The sequence below is a fragment of the Zosterops lateralis genome (assembly GCF_965231275.1).
Source record: "Zosterops lateralis genome assembly, chromosome: 1".
Taxonomy (NCBI): domain Eukaryota; kingdom Metazoa; phylum Chordata; class Aves; order Passeriformes; family Zosteropidae; genus Zosterops; species Zosterops lateralis.
The window spans coordinates 125,639,915-125,655,457 of NC_139762.1; the positions used below are offsets into that span (position 1 = coordinate 125,639,915).

The following is a 15,543-nucleotide window of genomic DNA, read 5'->3' on the forward strand; positions in this document are numbered from 1 at the left end:
TCTACAGATGATTCTTTCAAAGTTGCTTTGTGGTGAAAGAGTGAAATTTTGATTCCACTGAAGTGAAGCACAGATTTTGACAGAAATGGGATGTTATGCTCTGACCTTTCAAACTGCACAAACTGTATGGATTAAGGAGTGACTCTCTGAAAACTTTGGGAAACATGCATCTCACGGAATTTCTGGAAAATGTCCATGAGAAAACTCTTCTGCCTGCAAAGACCATATTTCAAGGGCTGGAAACACTTAATTTTCTTATAAATTTTTCTTTTAGGAGGATGTATCTGGAAAATATGTGTGAAGTATTTCTGATTTGGTGCATCATTAATTAAATGATATATTTCATTGAGATGCCTCCTATAGAACTCTTAGGAACTCCTCCAGCCATGTTAACATTTCTGTGGCCTGGCTAGGATTGTTCCCAGGCAAACGCAACTGCCAGAGTATCATGCAAGATAAAGGTCATACATAAAACTCTATCTCGATATAGAAGAGTTGCCAATCTGCTGGGATTTCCAAACAGGCACATACAGACCTTATAAAGCAAACAGTACAGGTCAAACTCTCGTACTTGGATTATTTCAAGTCAGACTGTGCCAGTGTATATAAAAGTAGACAGCCCAGCTCAGATTAGGATTTCAGTGTGAGTGCCATACAAGCAAAGCCCTAGGGGAATCAAGAGGAGAGTCATATTCCTGCAGTTTATCTGCTTAGTTTTTCAGATCTGGAAGAGGTATCTGAAATATACACTGTATTTTTGTTGTATCAGATTTGTATGTGATAAATAATAAATTTACCTTTTTTTTTTTTTTTAATGCTAGCACTTCTTCAACCTGTGCTCATTTTAGTAGACTGCTGCAAGGAAAGCTTGTTCACCTTTTAGTTCCTTTTGCTAAATCTACAGTCTGGCTTCCTGTTTTCATGTTTATAATACATCACTGATTAAATCTTAAGTTTTCCAAATGGTAATGTATGTTCTAAACCACAACAGAAGGATGATGGGATTTTGTAAGCAAGATCCTAAAGTCTAAACTGCAGACTGCTGAGTTACACACCTTCTGAACTGGAAAGATGCAGAAAAAGTCTGCCTAATATTTGCCTAGAGGTACTACAGAAATAAAAGTGTTAATGTAGCTAAAAAACCTCATTGTTTATAAAAACAGCAAAATCAGCCCAATATGCTTCTCATTTGCCTTTGGAAAATCTTCCAATAAGGTCTGGCTGTCAAGAGGGGTTTCCATTCATTCCTACAATGTTTTCCATAGCATGACATCTCAGTGGAGGCATATGACAATTTGGCTTTTTGGCTATGGCATGCCACCATGGCATCCCTCAATCAAAAGCTCTGAGTGACATGCTTTTCTTGCACTGCCTGGCATGCAATGTACAATATGTCAAAAACACTGCTGCCCCTTCCATACTGTGCATTATCAGATTCCTTTTTGTTGTATTGTTTTCTTCCACAAGGTATTAAATATAGTAGAATATATTTTATATTTAGATTGGCCAAAGGCACTGAGTAAATGCTTTTGCTCATCTCACAGTGTACTCAGTATGGGCTCACTGTGCTCCAGAAAAGCCCTTTGCATGAAATCATCCATGGAAATATCCCCAAGCATGGTGAAACTTGGAAAACCTTAGCTTCAAGCAGAGACATTCTTGAACTACATGCTGCTGGCATATTTACCTCTATGTGTCCCCTCACAGTCAGCCATTCCTAGCTGTCATGCTGGCTCCTGGAGACAGATGGAAATTGGCATGCTGAGGTGAAGCAGTATTTTGGTTGTTCTAGTTATTTCAAGGTGTTGGCCAAGTTAATCATGGCTGGCAGAGCTCAAAACTGCTGCCAGTCACTTTTCCATGCATCGTTCTCCTGTACGTGTTTCGTAATGTTTTGTGCTCTGGGTAAAGCCATGGCTCTGAGCCATTTTCCAGAGTCTGCTCATTCCTGCTTTCCATTCTCAAAAAATAAAGTCTCTATGACTTCAGGTAAGGTATTTTTGTAAGTGAGATGAGCATGATTATGGTTTCTGCTTGTTTAGCAGAAGCAGATGCATCTGAACTGCACATCCAACAGGTGGTGCTCCACAGGTATAGCAAGTTATTTGTACTGGAGCCTCTGTTTCCATCTTTCATTCAGGTTACAAATGTACAAACTCCTCTTTTGGATGAAGAACACCTTATGTGTTAGTTATCTAACAGGACCACCATTTTTTATTTATTTTGATAATCTTTTGAATAAACTGTTATTATCAGGTGCCCAACTGTGATTCTGTGACTGGGTGTCAATTTTGTGCAAGACCATGTCTGCAATTACTAAAATCCTGAACTTTTTCATGAATGGTATAGATTGATCTTGTTATGCTTTTGCCTTTGCTATTTCAGATGGCTGATGGCTTTTATGTCCAAGGTTTATAAAATCAAAGGAAATCACTGAAATAAAGTTGTGACTGCACTAGGTGACTACAAGCCTCTTAAATGTTTGAAGCTGCGACCTTTTCTTAATTATAATGCCACTTCTGTGACAGAAGTGTTTATTTCCTAGAAAAAGCAATTTTTACAAGTTAGATGATAATGAATTTCTGAGACAATATCAAAAGTATAAAGGTAGATCCTAAGGAATGCAAAAATAATGTTATTCTGATTATCTCTTAAGGCACATAATGTTACATTTGCTTTTTGCTCTATCTTTGAAGAGGAAAGCAACAGGAGAAGAAAGCAGTCAGTGAGACCCTGTGGGATGACTCAGCATCTGGGGCCGACTCCAAGTACCTACATTTGTCACTCTGTAAGTTACTGCCTGGAAGGCACAACACACAGAAGCTGACAAAAAGATGCTCCTCTGGGTGCAACAGGACCAGCTCACTGGAAAGCTAAAATATGAAGTCTTTTGATGTTGGCTTGGGCTCTTTAATAAAGAAGATTGTAAAAATGCTCACGTAGAGCAATGAATTTAAATACTAGGGGAAGAACTGACTTGCATCTTTTTCTGTGTAATAGAAATCATGTTCCTCAGCTCCACAAAGGGCTCCAATAAGCATTCTTTGTGTGTATGAAGTTGATTAAAAGTCTCTCTGAGACTTCTATGAACAAGGCCACTAAAGCTGTCTGCTTATACAGACAGAAAATGAGCTGCTCCAATTAGAATTCCATGAGCTCACAATTGTTTCTCTTTAGACAGATAAGGTAGAAACCAATTCAAAAGGATTAATGTATAAGCTTTCTGAATTAAAATTGCAACAGTTGTCAATTTTACTTGCCTTCCCTTCCAACAGATGTGATATTATCCATTTGATTGATGACAGAGTTTTTTTTAAAAAAAGTTTTCACTTTTGTCCCAGAGTTCTCTTTTGAAAGCAAAAATATGTGTTTTCCCATACCATTGTACCCAAGTCACCTCTTAGTATTTTCTTAATTGAATTCTGCCTAAAGCATAAATGAGGAACTATGTTTTGAAGAATACTTTAATGATGAAATCATCTCTGTTCCTTTAAACATAGTAAAAGGATGCCTCTTACAATATTGTGTAAGTTGCTAAGGTTTATTGAGTTTCAATTTGATGTATCTTCTTGATGTAAAAATACTATCTACATCACTACAGAAATTTTCTCAGATGCAGATTCCTTAGTGAGACATCTTGTCCTACCTTTGTTTCAGAGGATTTCGGATATCTATTTATGATTATACTCAGAGCAAGAAGAATTTGCTAAACAATTTTAATAAAATAATTTTAGTTATGCTAATCAAAGTCCATATTCAGATATTTAGTAGCCTAGCTACACAGCACAATTAGAATGGGAACCTTTATCTTCCAGCTGGTTTTGGGACATAACATAGCACCAAATCAGTCCTAAGCTCCTCAACCTTGCAGCTTCTCAACCTTTGTCCTGTACCTCAGCAGCACAAAGGGTAGAACCTCTCAAAACTGCAGGTTTATTTCCATGCTGCATTAGAGTACTGATAGGCACAAGCAGCTTTTGAACAAGTTTGCTGCACCTGTGCTGGAAATCTCCATGGTTTGTGATGCTCCTTGACTGACTCCCAAATATTTGTCTTGGAATAGCATTTAGTTTGAGTTCTGTAATTTGAGTTTTTAGCTGAAGGTAGACAGAGCTGCAGCAGTGTTAGCAGGGACTGACAAAGCTATGGGAGATCTCAGCAGAGGTGGCATTTGAGAGAAAAGCCCTGAGTATTCAGAATAGGTGCATGGACAAAGGCAACTAAGGCAGTCACACTGTCACCAGCTAACACAACCACGCTGTCACTAACTCCCATCATCTGAAACCCAAATGCTTTCCTGGCTAAAATACCCCCTGCTAAGTCGCCTAACATGAGAAATACATTTGGTATAAAGCTCTCTCCATGAAGAACTGACTGGACAACACCAAACCCAACTTGAGCCAATGCTCAGGAACGGTCTCCTTTGAGCGGGGGGCAGAGTTTCCCTTTGCTCAATGGTTTTGCAGGCTCTGAGATGCCCTTTCGAGCAGACATAGGACCTTTCTGAGCTGTTGTAGAGGAGCATTTGTGAAAGCAGGGGAGCGGGAGTGAGGGAGAACCAGAACCCCCGAGCGCTCCATTCCCGCAGCGCTGCCCGGGAGGGACAGCGAGTTCCCTCCTCCCGCTGCCTTCCCCGGGGAGAACACGGCTCTGCCCCGCCATCCTCTGCCTTCCCCGGGGAGAACACGGCTCTGCCCCGCCATCCTGTGCCTTCCCCGGGGGAGAACACGGCTCTGCCCCGCCATCCTCTGCCTTCCCCGGGGAGAACACGGCTCTGCCCCACCGCCGCCCCCTGCCCAGCCCTGCCCGGCCCCGCGGGAGGACACGGAGGTCTATAAAAGGCCCCCGGGGAGGTGAGCGGGCAGCAGGACGGGGCACAATGGCTCAGTCCGTGTGGGGCTACGACAGCGACAACGGTGAGCGGGCTGGGGGCTCCGGGGCGGTGTGAGCCCCCCCTGAGCAGCGCCGACCTTTCTCTGTCTCTGTCCCTCAGGACCCGAGCGCTGGCACGAGAACTACCCGCTGGCCAAGGGCGACAAGCAGTCGCCCATCGAGATCAACAGCAAGGAGGTGCAGCACGACCCGTCCCTCTCCTCCTGGCACGCCAGCTACGACCCCGGGGCCGCAAAAACCATCCTCAACAACGGGCGCACCTGCCGGGTGGTCTTCGACGACACCTTTGATCGATCAGGTCGGTTTGGGGTTTTTTGGGGGGGTTGTGAGGAATCGAGGTTTGCAAAGCGCCGGGTATCAAAAAGCATCCTTTAGGATCCAGCCCGTGCGGGCCAGCAGGGAAAAGTCTCTTGGGAATTTAGAAAAATCCTGGAGTTTATTCTGGATCTGAAGTGATCTGAAGTGAGAAAGAAAGGCTGTTTAGCTGCAGGGGAAACCCTGAAATACAGACTCGACTGGATGGTGGATTTCTCCCTCTGTCACCTCCTGCAACAGACACACCACCTCTTCAGGTTTTGTGTAAGGGGCAAGAGTGGTTTAGAATGCTCTGAGGCATTTTTTTAACCAGAAACTTCCATATACATTTCTGCTGACTGTGATCTTGATTTCTTCTGCAGGGTAATTCTTTAGGTACTTCAGAGCCTGAAAAAGTTATTGAAGTAGAATTTATACAAATTGTATTTTATAGTTTCTGGAAAACTATGAAATGGCTTTGTTATTTAATTGAGAGCGAGCAATCTCATATCACTAAATTAAATTGTTCAGAACTTGATTGCAGAGCCCTGTCTGTATAGCTCTGGACGCAGATAGGAAACAGCTGTCAAAATGAATAATAAATCCACAATATCATATAATGCAAAGACATCTCAAAAGCATACAGTATTAATTGGTCCTTCATCAAGAAGGAAAGCAATCTAATTAATGGAAAACAGTTACTTTCCTTTGTATTCCTGTGCATCTGTTTTTAGGGCACTTGTATTGAGATTTTGTTCTTTGTCAGCTATATCACTAAGGAAGTACATTCATAGTACATAGAAAGATCACTGTCCTGCTTGTTTATCTTGATGAGCCTCTTGTTTCCTTGGATTTCTTTACAGCTACTTGTTATTGTTCCATATCTCTCAGATGGAATCTCAACTATTTAGGACCAGGACTATCTCTAAGTTATGTATTGTTGTGGTCCTTTAGTATTTATGAGCACAGTTTCTACTCATAAATTGCACTTTCATTACTATAGAAACACAGAATGATCTGGACTGGAAGTGACCTTAACGATCATCTAATTCCAACCATACCCTGATCACCACCTTCCACTAGACAGGGTTACTAAAGGTGCATCCAACCTGGTCTTGAACATTTCCAAGAACGGAGCATCCACATCTTCTTTGGGCAACCTGTTCCAGTGCCTCACTAACCTTGTAGTAAAAAATTTCTTCCTAATGTCCAATATAACCATAGTCCCTTTCAGTTTGAAGGAGTTCTTCCTTGCCCTATCACTACCTGCCATTGTAACAAGTTCTGTTCATAAGCCAGAACGCTCTTCCAAAAGCTCTGCATAAAATGAATGCCATGACTGAAAGCATGGGAAGGAAATTGGTAATGAACATTTTCACAGTGTTGTTCTATTCTATCTTCTTTACAGCTTTCTAAAGGGTGTTTTAGGCTACTCAAGAAGTTGTATTGGAGAAAGATCCCAATTTGGCCAAACCAGCAGCCCTTGGTGCAGTGCTTCCTCTAAACCATCTTCCCTCTTTTTCCTCCCTGTCTGTCTCCTCCTGATCACCTCTGTTGTTTCTTTGGGCATGCAGTGTGTACATGCACTCCTGGCTGCCTTTACCTTCTGCAGGTTGCTGGACAGTAATTTAGGACTCAAATGTTTCATAGGCACATGTCTGATCAGAATCAAATACAATGATTGACAGTTCTCAAAGACCATGAGGAAGACTTTTGTTGACATTTTATTACCTTCATTTGTTTACTTCTGCAGTGCTAAGAGATGAGGATAAGTAGTAGTCACTGATTCCATTTTAATTGGAAAAAGAAATATAGTTGAAGATATTTTTTTTTCCAATTACATGGAAAATCTTGAATGTTAAAAAGATTTGGTTTTCTGCTAAAGAAATTTGTATACTGTTATGAAGTGCTGATTTCAAGTGCTTCACAGTATTTTAGCTCTGGAAAGGGCCACCTGTAAGAAATGGGTGATAAATGAGTTTCCAAATCTGACACTGATTCAGCTTCTAAATGTAGGTAGATCACATAAATTCAGCTCCTGCCTCCCATTGATTCCAGTGTGAAATGGCAACCAAATACTTTTGAGGAGTTGAGCCTTAGATTCTATGCCTTTTTTGTCCTATATTTGAAAGATAAATAATAATAACAATAGTAATAATAATAGTAATATTAAAATATTTTCCCATTGAAGGCTTCTACAGAAGGTTTACTCAATATTACTCAATACTATACTGAGTTATGATTATTTATGTATGAACAAGGTAAAAAAATAAGAGGAACTATATGCTTAAGTCTCAACAGTGCTTTTTTTCTGGCCCTCCCCTTGATGGTTGTGACACCTACCAACTAAAAAGAGAAAGTGCAAAGTTTAACCTCTTGCTCTGTGTAGGTATTCCAACTTGTAAGATATCAAGAATTCACTTGAGACCATTGGGCAAAATAGGATTTCAATGTTAACTTTGAACTTCAAAGCTATTGGTAGAAGTTCAAACTTGAATGCTATTTAAACAAGGCTTTCTGGCACTGCAGTTGTGAAGTACATTATCAGCTTTCTGTGTAAGGAAACACGACTCATTCCAACCTTAGGTAATGAATGAAAAATACATTTGAGAGCTTATCCTCTAAGCAGTCCCTACTCAAAAGAATCTCCAGGCTGAAAGAGCAGTGTGATGTTTTGAAAGTCAGAGTTGATGTCAACTGTCAGACTGATGCATGGTCAGCATTATTTGGCTAAGCACAGCAGAAGTAACAGCTTCTAAGTTTCTCTTGTTGGTGGCTCAAGAACAATTTTTTAACTCACTTGACCTAAACCTTATTGTCTTCCCTCACTTCCAAAAAATAGATAATTTTTAGATTTTTTTTTTTAGAAGCAGCTATTTATCTGCAACCATTGTTACAGATACAGATTGTTTACAGTTGTCTGACCAATCTTTTGTTAAAAGACCCTTTCTTGACAAGAGTCACTTGTGAACACCCCCCTTCTCTCTCCATACCAGGATCCGTAGGGTATCCACTTGCCAGGAGAAAAGAGGCTTGTTGGGCAGCTGCCATTTGATTCTGTGCTTGACTCACAGGAGCTTCCACAGTTTTCACACCAAACAAGAACTCCTGACAAGAGGATTTAGCACCAGCCACATAAACTGGCGAGGGTTGTGGGCGCCTTGCAATGGGGCTGTGGGAGGGGAGCTGCGGGCGGGTGCTGATCCCGTGCCCTGCAATGCTCAGAGGGAGTGATCACAGCCGATCACGGTACCCCTACCTGATCAGGATGCTGATGGATGCCGTGTCCCCGCAGTGCTCAGAGGGGGCCCGCTCACCGGCGCGTACCGCCTGCGCCAGCTGCACCTGCACTGGGGCTCCTCCGACGACCACGGCTCCGAGCACGTCATCGACGGGGTGAAGTACGCGGCAGAGGTGGGATGGATTCTTGTATTTTGTATAACAGCACTCACTGATGACTGGAATTTGACTGATTGTGCATCTGAACCCATTAACCGTGCTCCCTCTCGAAAGTATTGGTTTTTCTCCGCCTGTGAAACTCGTGGATGCTGCTTAACGTGCAGTGGGATAAGTCGCATCTGCCAACAAATGTATCCCTGCAAGTAACTACTAACACGGATTTCTTTCCTTCATGCCAGAGTTTTTGCTGGTATCTTAGAATGTTTTAAAAATATTTGCGACAAAGCAATCTGTTATTTCCAAATAGGAAGAACTGCTGAAATTATTTTGGCTTTTAGTCGTTTCTGGTATAGCTTGAGTTACCAAGCCAGTTTCAGAAAGAACAGAAAAACTCACTAAAAGCACATTTGATAAGCTGACATGCAAAATTAGATCCATCTTAAAACTGATTCAGGGTATATTTTAGTTCCTGAGCATCTCTGCTTTAAAACAGCTGAGTTTATTTTCAGGAACCACGGGAAACATAATGTTTGGGGTTTGTTTGGTTGGTTTTTTAAAAATGCAAACCACTGTAGGGCTGTTGTCTTAGTTTGTTAAAAATTCAGGAATGCTCAAGGCCCTGAAGACTCCTTCAGGTTCTAAATGTAAGTGAATTAACTATTGATGCTAGAGAATTGCTAGAAAAAGCTGCCTCCTTCTTCCACTTTATTTGAGAATAGGCTCAAAACACATACCTATGCTCACAAAAATCCTGCAGTAGTGTTTCCCTGCCTTCCACCTACACTCTCAAGGCCCACAGCTTGGAGTGGCTTTGCTCACCTCTCACAGGAGAAACCTGAGGCTGACATTTTCAGAGTCAATGTGCACAAACATTGCAGAGATGACTGCGGGTGATGGCTTAGGAATTTTTTTCCTGTTCCTTAACCACAGCCAGTCTTTGCTAGTGTTCTGCTTTCTGAGGCCAATGAAAGAGAAAAAAAATCTACTTCCTCAAACTATTTCTTGGCTAGTTTCAAGCACAGACTTTTTATGTTACTTTTGTTAGCAGTACTCCTGTATTTATTGACAGGAGAAGAAAGCCTGGAATAAGAAGAAAGCCTGGAATAGATGTACTTTAGCTACATTGCAACCAAAGATATATGGTGGCTCCAACTTTATACTTAGCATTAAAATCCTTGCGCTAAAGAGAAAATTAAAACAGTAGATTCATTTATATTCAGGACAATTTTTTTATTATTTATTTTTATTTGTTATTTGTTATTTGTTATTTGAAATAAAATTTTAAAAAAAAATACTTTCCCCCTCTCCCTGTATGACTGTGCTTCAGATGCTCCTTAATCTGAGATTGCACACTGCTGGCTGCAGCATTTGTAGCTATATGCCTGAGCTAGAGATTTTCTGGACAGAGATGCAAAAATTTGATATATATCCTGAAAATACAGTATTATTGAAAGTAGATAAAAGAAAGGCCAGATTTTATCCCCACTCTCTTCCAGTACAATGTGCCAAGAGTAGCAAGAGATACAAACCAATAATGTATGCACTACATACAACCCAGTCTAAATCTTTGAGCTGACATCTGCATAACCTGAAGATCTAAAAATGTACTTGAAGTGCATGTCAGTAGGTGTTTTATGCACTGCATGTGTGCATGTCATTTGCTTAGATTAAACTATTTATAGTTGCATTGTCTCATCTTGTGTGGTAAACTCCATTTTCTTTATCCTGTGTTTAAATTAAATGCAGAGCAATGCTTTGTGGAAAGCATGAGCATATAAAAGGATGGGAACAGCAGTAATACTTACTTGGGTTTTATTTTTCATGTCCATTCCTTTACTTACTGTGTACTGAAATCTTTTCTTAATTTAATTTTAAGTGAAGATTGTGCTTTTGACAATTTCTTGTATGTATAACTGAGATTTAATTGATTTTTAGTTACATATGGTGCACTGGAATCCAAAACACGGTAATTTTGCTGGAGCTTTAAAACAACCTGATGGTGTAGCTGTTGTGGGCATTTTTCTGAAAGTAAGTGGCAAATATTCAGTCTTTTTAATTCTCTGTATTTTTCCTCTTTCTCTAGTGCCAGGGGAAAAGTTACCATTGTTTTTTCCTGTGGTGTGCACTGGGTGGGGAGGAGGGTCTGCATAGGCTGAGTGTTTCCTCTTGTCTTTTGTTTGCTGGCAGGTGTTGTATCTGCCTGTCAGCAAGGTTATGTTGACTGATTCCCTTTTCTGGTCTCTTGTCGATTCCCACACAAGCTGGGAACCAAAATGAGTTCAATGAACCTACTCCAAAAAGAAACAATTGATGGTAAAATAAGATGACTCAACATTCTAACTTTGAAATACAGAAACTTTTAAACAAAATAATACTGTAGCAGTATTTCCAGATAGATTTTTTAATAAACTCATGAGAAAGAAAGTAATCCTTATATCAGATCTGTATGTGGTCTAGGACATTGAGAAGTGCTAATGGGCACACAGCCTAAAAGTAATAAATTACAGAAATTTCAGTCCTTTTAGCTGCAGGTAGGCATTTCAGCTTGAACACACCATCAGGGAATAGGTGTCTTTTTATTGTTTTATCACTAGTAAGTGACATTTGTACAAGCAAGAGCAAGTGGATGTAATTAATTTTGCCACAGTGTCCCTGGACATACTAGACACAGTGTCATTTTAATTCTATTACACTGTGAGCCAACCTGACCTTTTCTCTTGTGGTTAGTCTAAATTGAAGGTCAGCACCTGTCCAGATTCTCCCCTATGACTATGTCCTTCAATTATTCTTCCTTTGTAATTTCTTTTGGTCTATTTTAGGCTAAAGTTTTATGTTGTAAAACACAATGTACAAAGTACACCACTATATTCCTATTAACCATGCTAAGGTCAGCTAAAAGGTCTAGAAAAGTAAACAGCATCATTGTCTTCTCTGGCCCTCTTTCCCTGTTTCCTTCTTGCTCTTTGGTGAAGGAGCTGTTGTTTTTCTCTGAATTTGTCATGGTCCATTACTGGGTTTTGGGATACTACTAAACTAGGATTGAATTATCTTCTGAGTAATAAAGTTAATCTATTTTGGAACAAGACATGGCAGTAACAGTACATCTTATGCATACTGCCTTTATGCTGCCTTTACTCTTCTGGGATATCAAAGATTTTGGAAGTGCTAAATGTCATGAACACAAGCAATAAAGTAACTCCATAGCTTGAGGTCATCTAGACATGAATTTGCCACATGTCTTACATCAAGTCTGATCTGACTGTGTATGTGCTGCAGAATGAAGTGTCTGCAGGAACCACAGCCCTTCAGGCCATCAAGACTTTGCCAAGTGCTCAGACATCTCACAGTGGCTGTGGGTTGCTTTTGAAGCAGGAGCCAAGGGTTAAGCCCTGGGTAGTGACACTGAGTTGTGCAGTCCATTCCTCAGACAGGCATGCCTTGTAGGGTCCTTCAACGTGTTCAAATTGCAAAGCCAGCTACTGGAGTCTGCTATTTTGGATGTTCTTTGCACACACATAATTTTCCGTCAGTCTCTGCTGGATTCTCTGAGACTGCTGTTGACTAATGTGACAGATGGGATGTGCTGAATTTCTTTCAAATACTGTGGAACATGATGAAAAAGATAAAGTATTTTTGCCTCACATTATAGGTTGGAAACACTCCCAAACCAGAGATGAAGAGAATTCTTGAAGAAATTGAAAACATTAAGACCAAGGTATCAAACTAATTTTTTGTGATATAATGTAGCTGAAAAACCACAGAAGCAGAAGCATTAGTAGTTCAGATCCATATTTTTGCATCATTTCGATGCTAAACAGTAGCACCAGAGATGATATATTAAGCTGTGGAGCATGATACTTTCTTTTGCTTAATTAAATATTTAACTCCTCACTTCCACAAGTATTCTTGTTGAAGATGTTGCATTTTGTTTGGTTGATTTTTTAAAAATGTAAACCACTGCAGGGCTGTTGTCCTAGTTTGTTAAAATTCGCAAATGCTCAAGGCCCTGAAGACTTATACAGGTTCTAAATGTAAGTGAATTAACTATTGATGCTAGAGAATTGCTACCAAAAGCTGCCTCCTTCCTCTACTTTATTTGAGAATAGGCTCAAAACACATACCCATACCCACAAAAATCCTGCAGTAGTCTGCATATTTTTTAATCAATCCTTGCATACACAATTGATAGCCTTATTAGTCCTGGTCTGTAAAAAAAATGCCAGTGGGCCAGTACCAAGAAGAAATGAGAAGTTTTTTGAATTTGCAGACAACAGTAGCCAGAAAAAATGCATATAGCAGAGTCAGAAATTTAGTTAGCCTAAAATGAGAAGAACCGGGAGTGATGGAGCAGGCTTACAGTCAGTGTAAGATTAAAATGTTATTAAAATGAGATTAAAAATGTTATTAGTTTTAAGAAGGGACTGTATTTATAAAAGATGCAGTTTCTGCACCAGTCCTAAGTTCTCTCTTCCTATGATACTAGCACAAATAGCATTGCAAATATATTCTAGAGTGTTTTTCAGTTTAATTAATGAAATAAGGCAGCAGTACATACCTATTGCATAGATATAGCTGCTGAAGGGAGTTATTTGCAGAGAACAGCAATATTGTATCTATTGTCATTTAGCATCATCATTCACAATAAACTTAATCTCCAGGTATACTTTAGCAATTCTACTTTATGATAAACTTTATGATTCTAATAATACTAAAAGTTGTTGTTCTTTTTTTTTCTTTTATTTCACCTTGAACATGCCACCAGATCATCAAATCTGTGGGCATTTTCTTGCAAATTTACCAGAATTCCTTGCATTTAATGTATGTATGTGTGTACTGCCATTGGTGTCCAGGTCTGAGCCTGAACTTCTCTCCTTTGTAAGAGTCATGTTTATATTATTTTTTCAACTCAATTTTCAAATCCAATTAAGTTCTTCCTGCTGAGGGAACTGAAGGTTATTTTTTTCACTCTCTCCATGCCCCCACCTCAATTTGTCAATGGTATCTCTTTTAATGGCTTTCTCTCATAATCCTCATATCATTTTTTTGGCGATTTATATGTAGCAATTCTGGAAAAAAGCAACAGTTGAAGTAAAGCAGAGAAAGATAAGTGGATATGCAAAGAACCACTTGTTGTATTTTATCTCTTATTTCTTTTCTGCCATCGCAGACATTTTCCAAGATTACTTATTTTTCAGAAAGATTAATGGGTGGTATCACTGGTGTATTTATCACACATGCAGTTTCAATTGCTCTGATGCATTACAGGCAGAGGGATTTCTTGGTCACTGTACTGTATTCACTGAAAAAGCACAATTTTGTGAATTTATTTGCAAATTCATATTGAACTTACAGCACAATCTTTTCAGGAAGATATAATTGGAGTCACTTTTTCTACTCCTTATTTGTGCAAGGATGCATGGAAACAATTTCAGCTTCTGCCACTCACTTTGTTCTAATCTAGAGAAGATTCTCCATGATAGAAGAAGGAAAAAGGAATAATATATCTTCCTTCCCAGAGCTGCATCCAAAATATCAATAGAGAAGTGAACTCTATTTCCTCAGTTAGTTTTGGTTGCCCAGAGGGAACAAGGAATACTCATTACAGTCCTGTGGAGTTACTATCCTATTTGGTGGAAGATTTAGCAGGAAATCTTGTCTGATGTCTGCTTTCTCCCTTGCCTGGTGGTAATCACCTCGACTTGTAAGATGTTTAGGACCCAGTACTCCTACAGGAAATATTTTAATTTTTACCAAGTGTAATAGTGCCAACAAAAAGACTGAGAGTGTCACCATGAACATATAATTAGAGCACAATCTTGGGAGGAGAGAGGTGCAGATTTAAATTCCTCCAGATAGAAGAAAAGGCTTTAATGAATCTAGGATAAATGCCTGGCCACTATCCTGTTGGATAAAAAGGGTAACAGTACCAGTGGGGCACAGGCTTTAACTTTTATCCCAATGGCCCAAAATAAAACACAATTTTGATAATTCCAGACTAGAAAAATGTGAAAATGAATTTGCTTTGACCCCACACAATTCAATTTGTAATTTCTTTGAATTTATTAATGTAATCAAAATGTCAGTTATTATTAATTGCTGGGAAAATGCTTGACAGGAAGAAAAGGAGATTGATTTCTTGCATGAATCTTGGTATTTAATTACTTCCTTTATAATAACATAGATACAGATGACTTTTGAGATGCATATCTCTGGAGTTACTGCAGAGGATTTTTTTGTTTCCCTAAGGGGAAGGAGGCTCCTTTCCTGCACTTCGATCCTTCAATTCTTTTCCCCAAATCTCGGGACTACTGGACCTACCACGGTTCGTTCACCACACCCCCCTGTGAGGAGTGCATCACTTGGATTCTCCTGAGGGAGCCCATTGAAGTCAGCTCAGACCAGGTAAACTCCAGCCAGTCCTGCTGCTCTGTTACCAGTTCTCAGCAGTGTTTCAGTGTGTCAGTGTGATGATTTGCAAGCCCTGAGTTGCCTTGAACTTTTTTAGCTGTGGACAGTGAGAAACTGCCTTCAGAATGGACTGTTGGAATGGGCTGTAAAACTGACCCTGACAATCAGGTGCTCTTGCAGGAGCAAGAGCAAGGGTCAGATGATGAACTGTTCTGTGGATGAAGAGTGTGAATATCCACAGAAACAGTGCAAGCTCCTGGGCTGCAGCAATCTTTATCAGTAATCTGAGTATTGTCAGAGACTGTCATTGATAAAGTCACTGTGTGCTTGTCGTTATATAAGAAAATTCCTTTTTCATCTCAGAGTTAGTTCTGGGCAGTAAGGTCTACAGTGCTTCCACGTGGCCACTTGAATTCTTCTTCCTTGCAGATGGCAAAGCTCCGTAGCCTTTCCAAGAATGATGAGAACGAGCCCCTGAGCCCTCTTGTTGACAACTGGCGCCCGCCGCAGCCTCTGAAGGGCAGGACAGTGAGAGCCTCATTCAAGTAA

General features: G+C 40.0%; 1 protein-coding gene across 1 annotated transcript; it reads left to right on the forward strand.

The window, feature by feature from the left end:
- Positions 1-4,879: 4,879 nt before the first annotated feature.
- Positions 4,880-15,543, forward strand: LOC310909179 (carbonic anhydrase 3-like; the record flags this gene model as incomplete). The annotated part of the gene is made up of 7 exons (XM_083860768.1): positions 4,880-4,916; positions 4,994-5,191; positions 8,483-8,601; positions 10,522-10,614; positions 12,236-12,301; positions 14,833-14,988; positions 15,424-15,543. 7 exons carry the CDS (start codon positions 4,880-4,882, stop codon positions 15,541-15,543), a joined length of 789 nt encoding a protein of 262 aa, XP_083716894.1.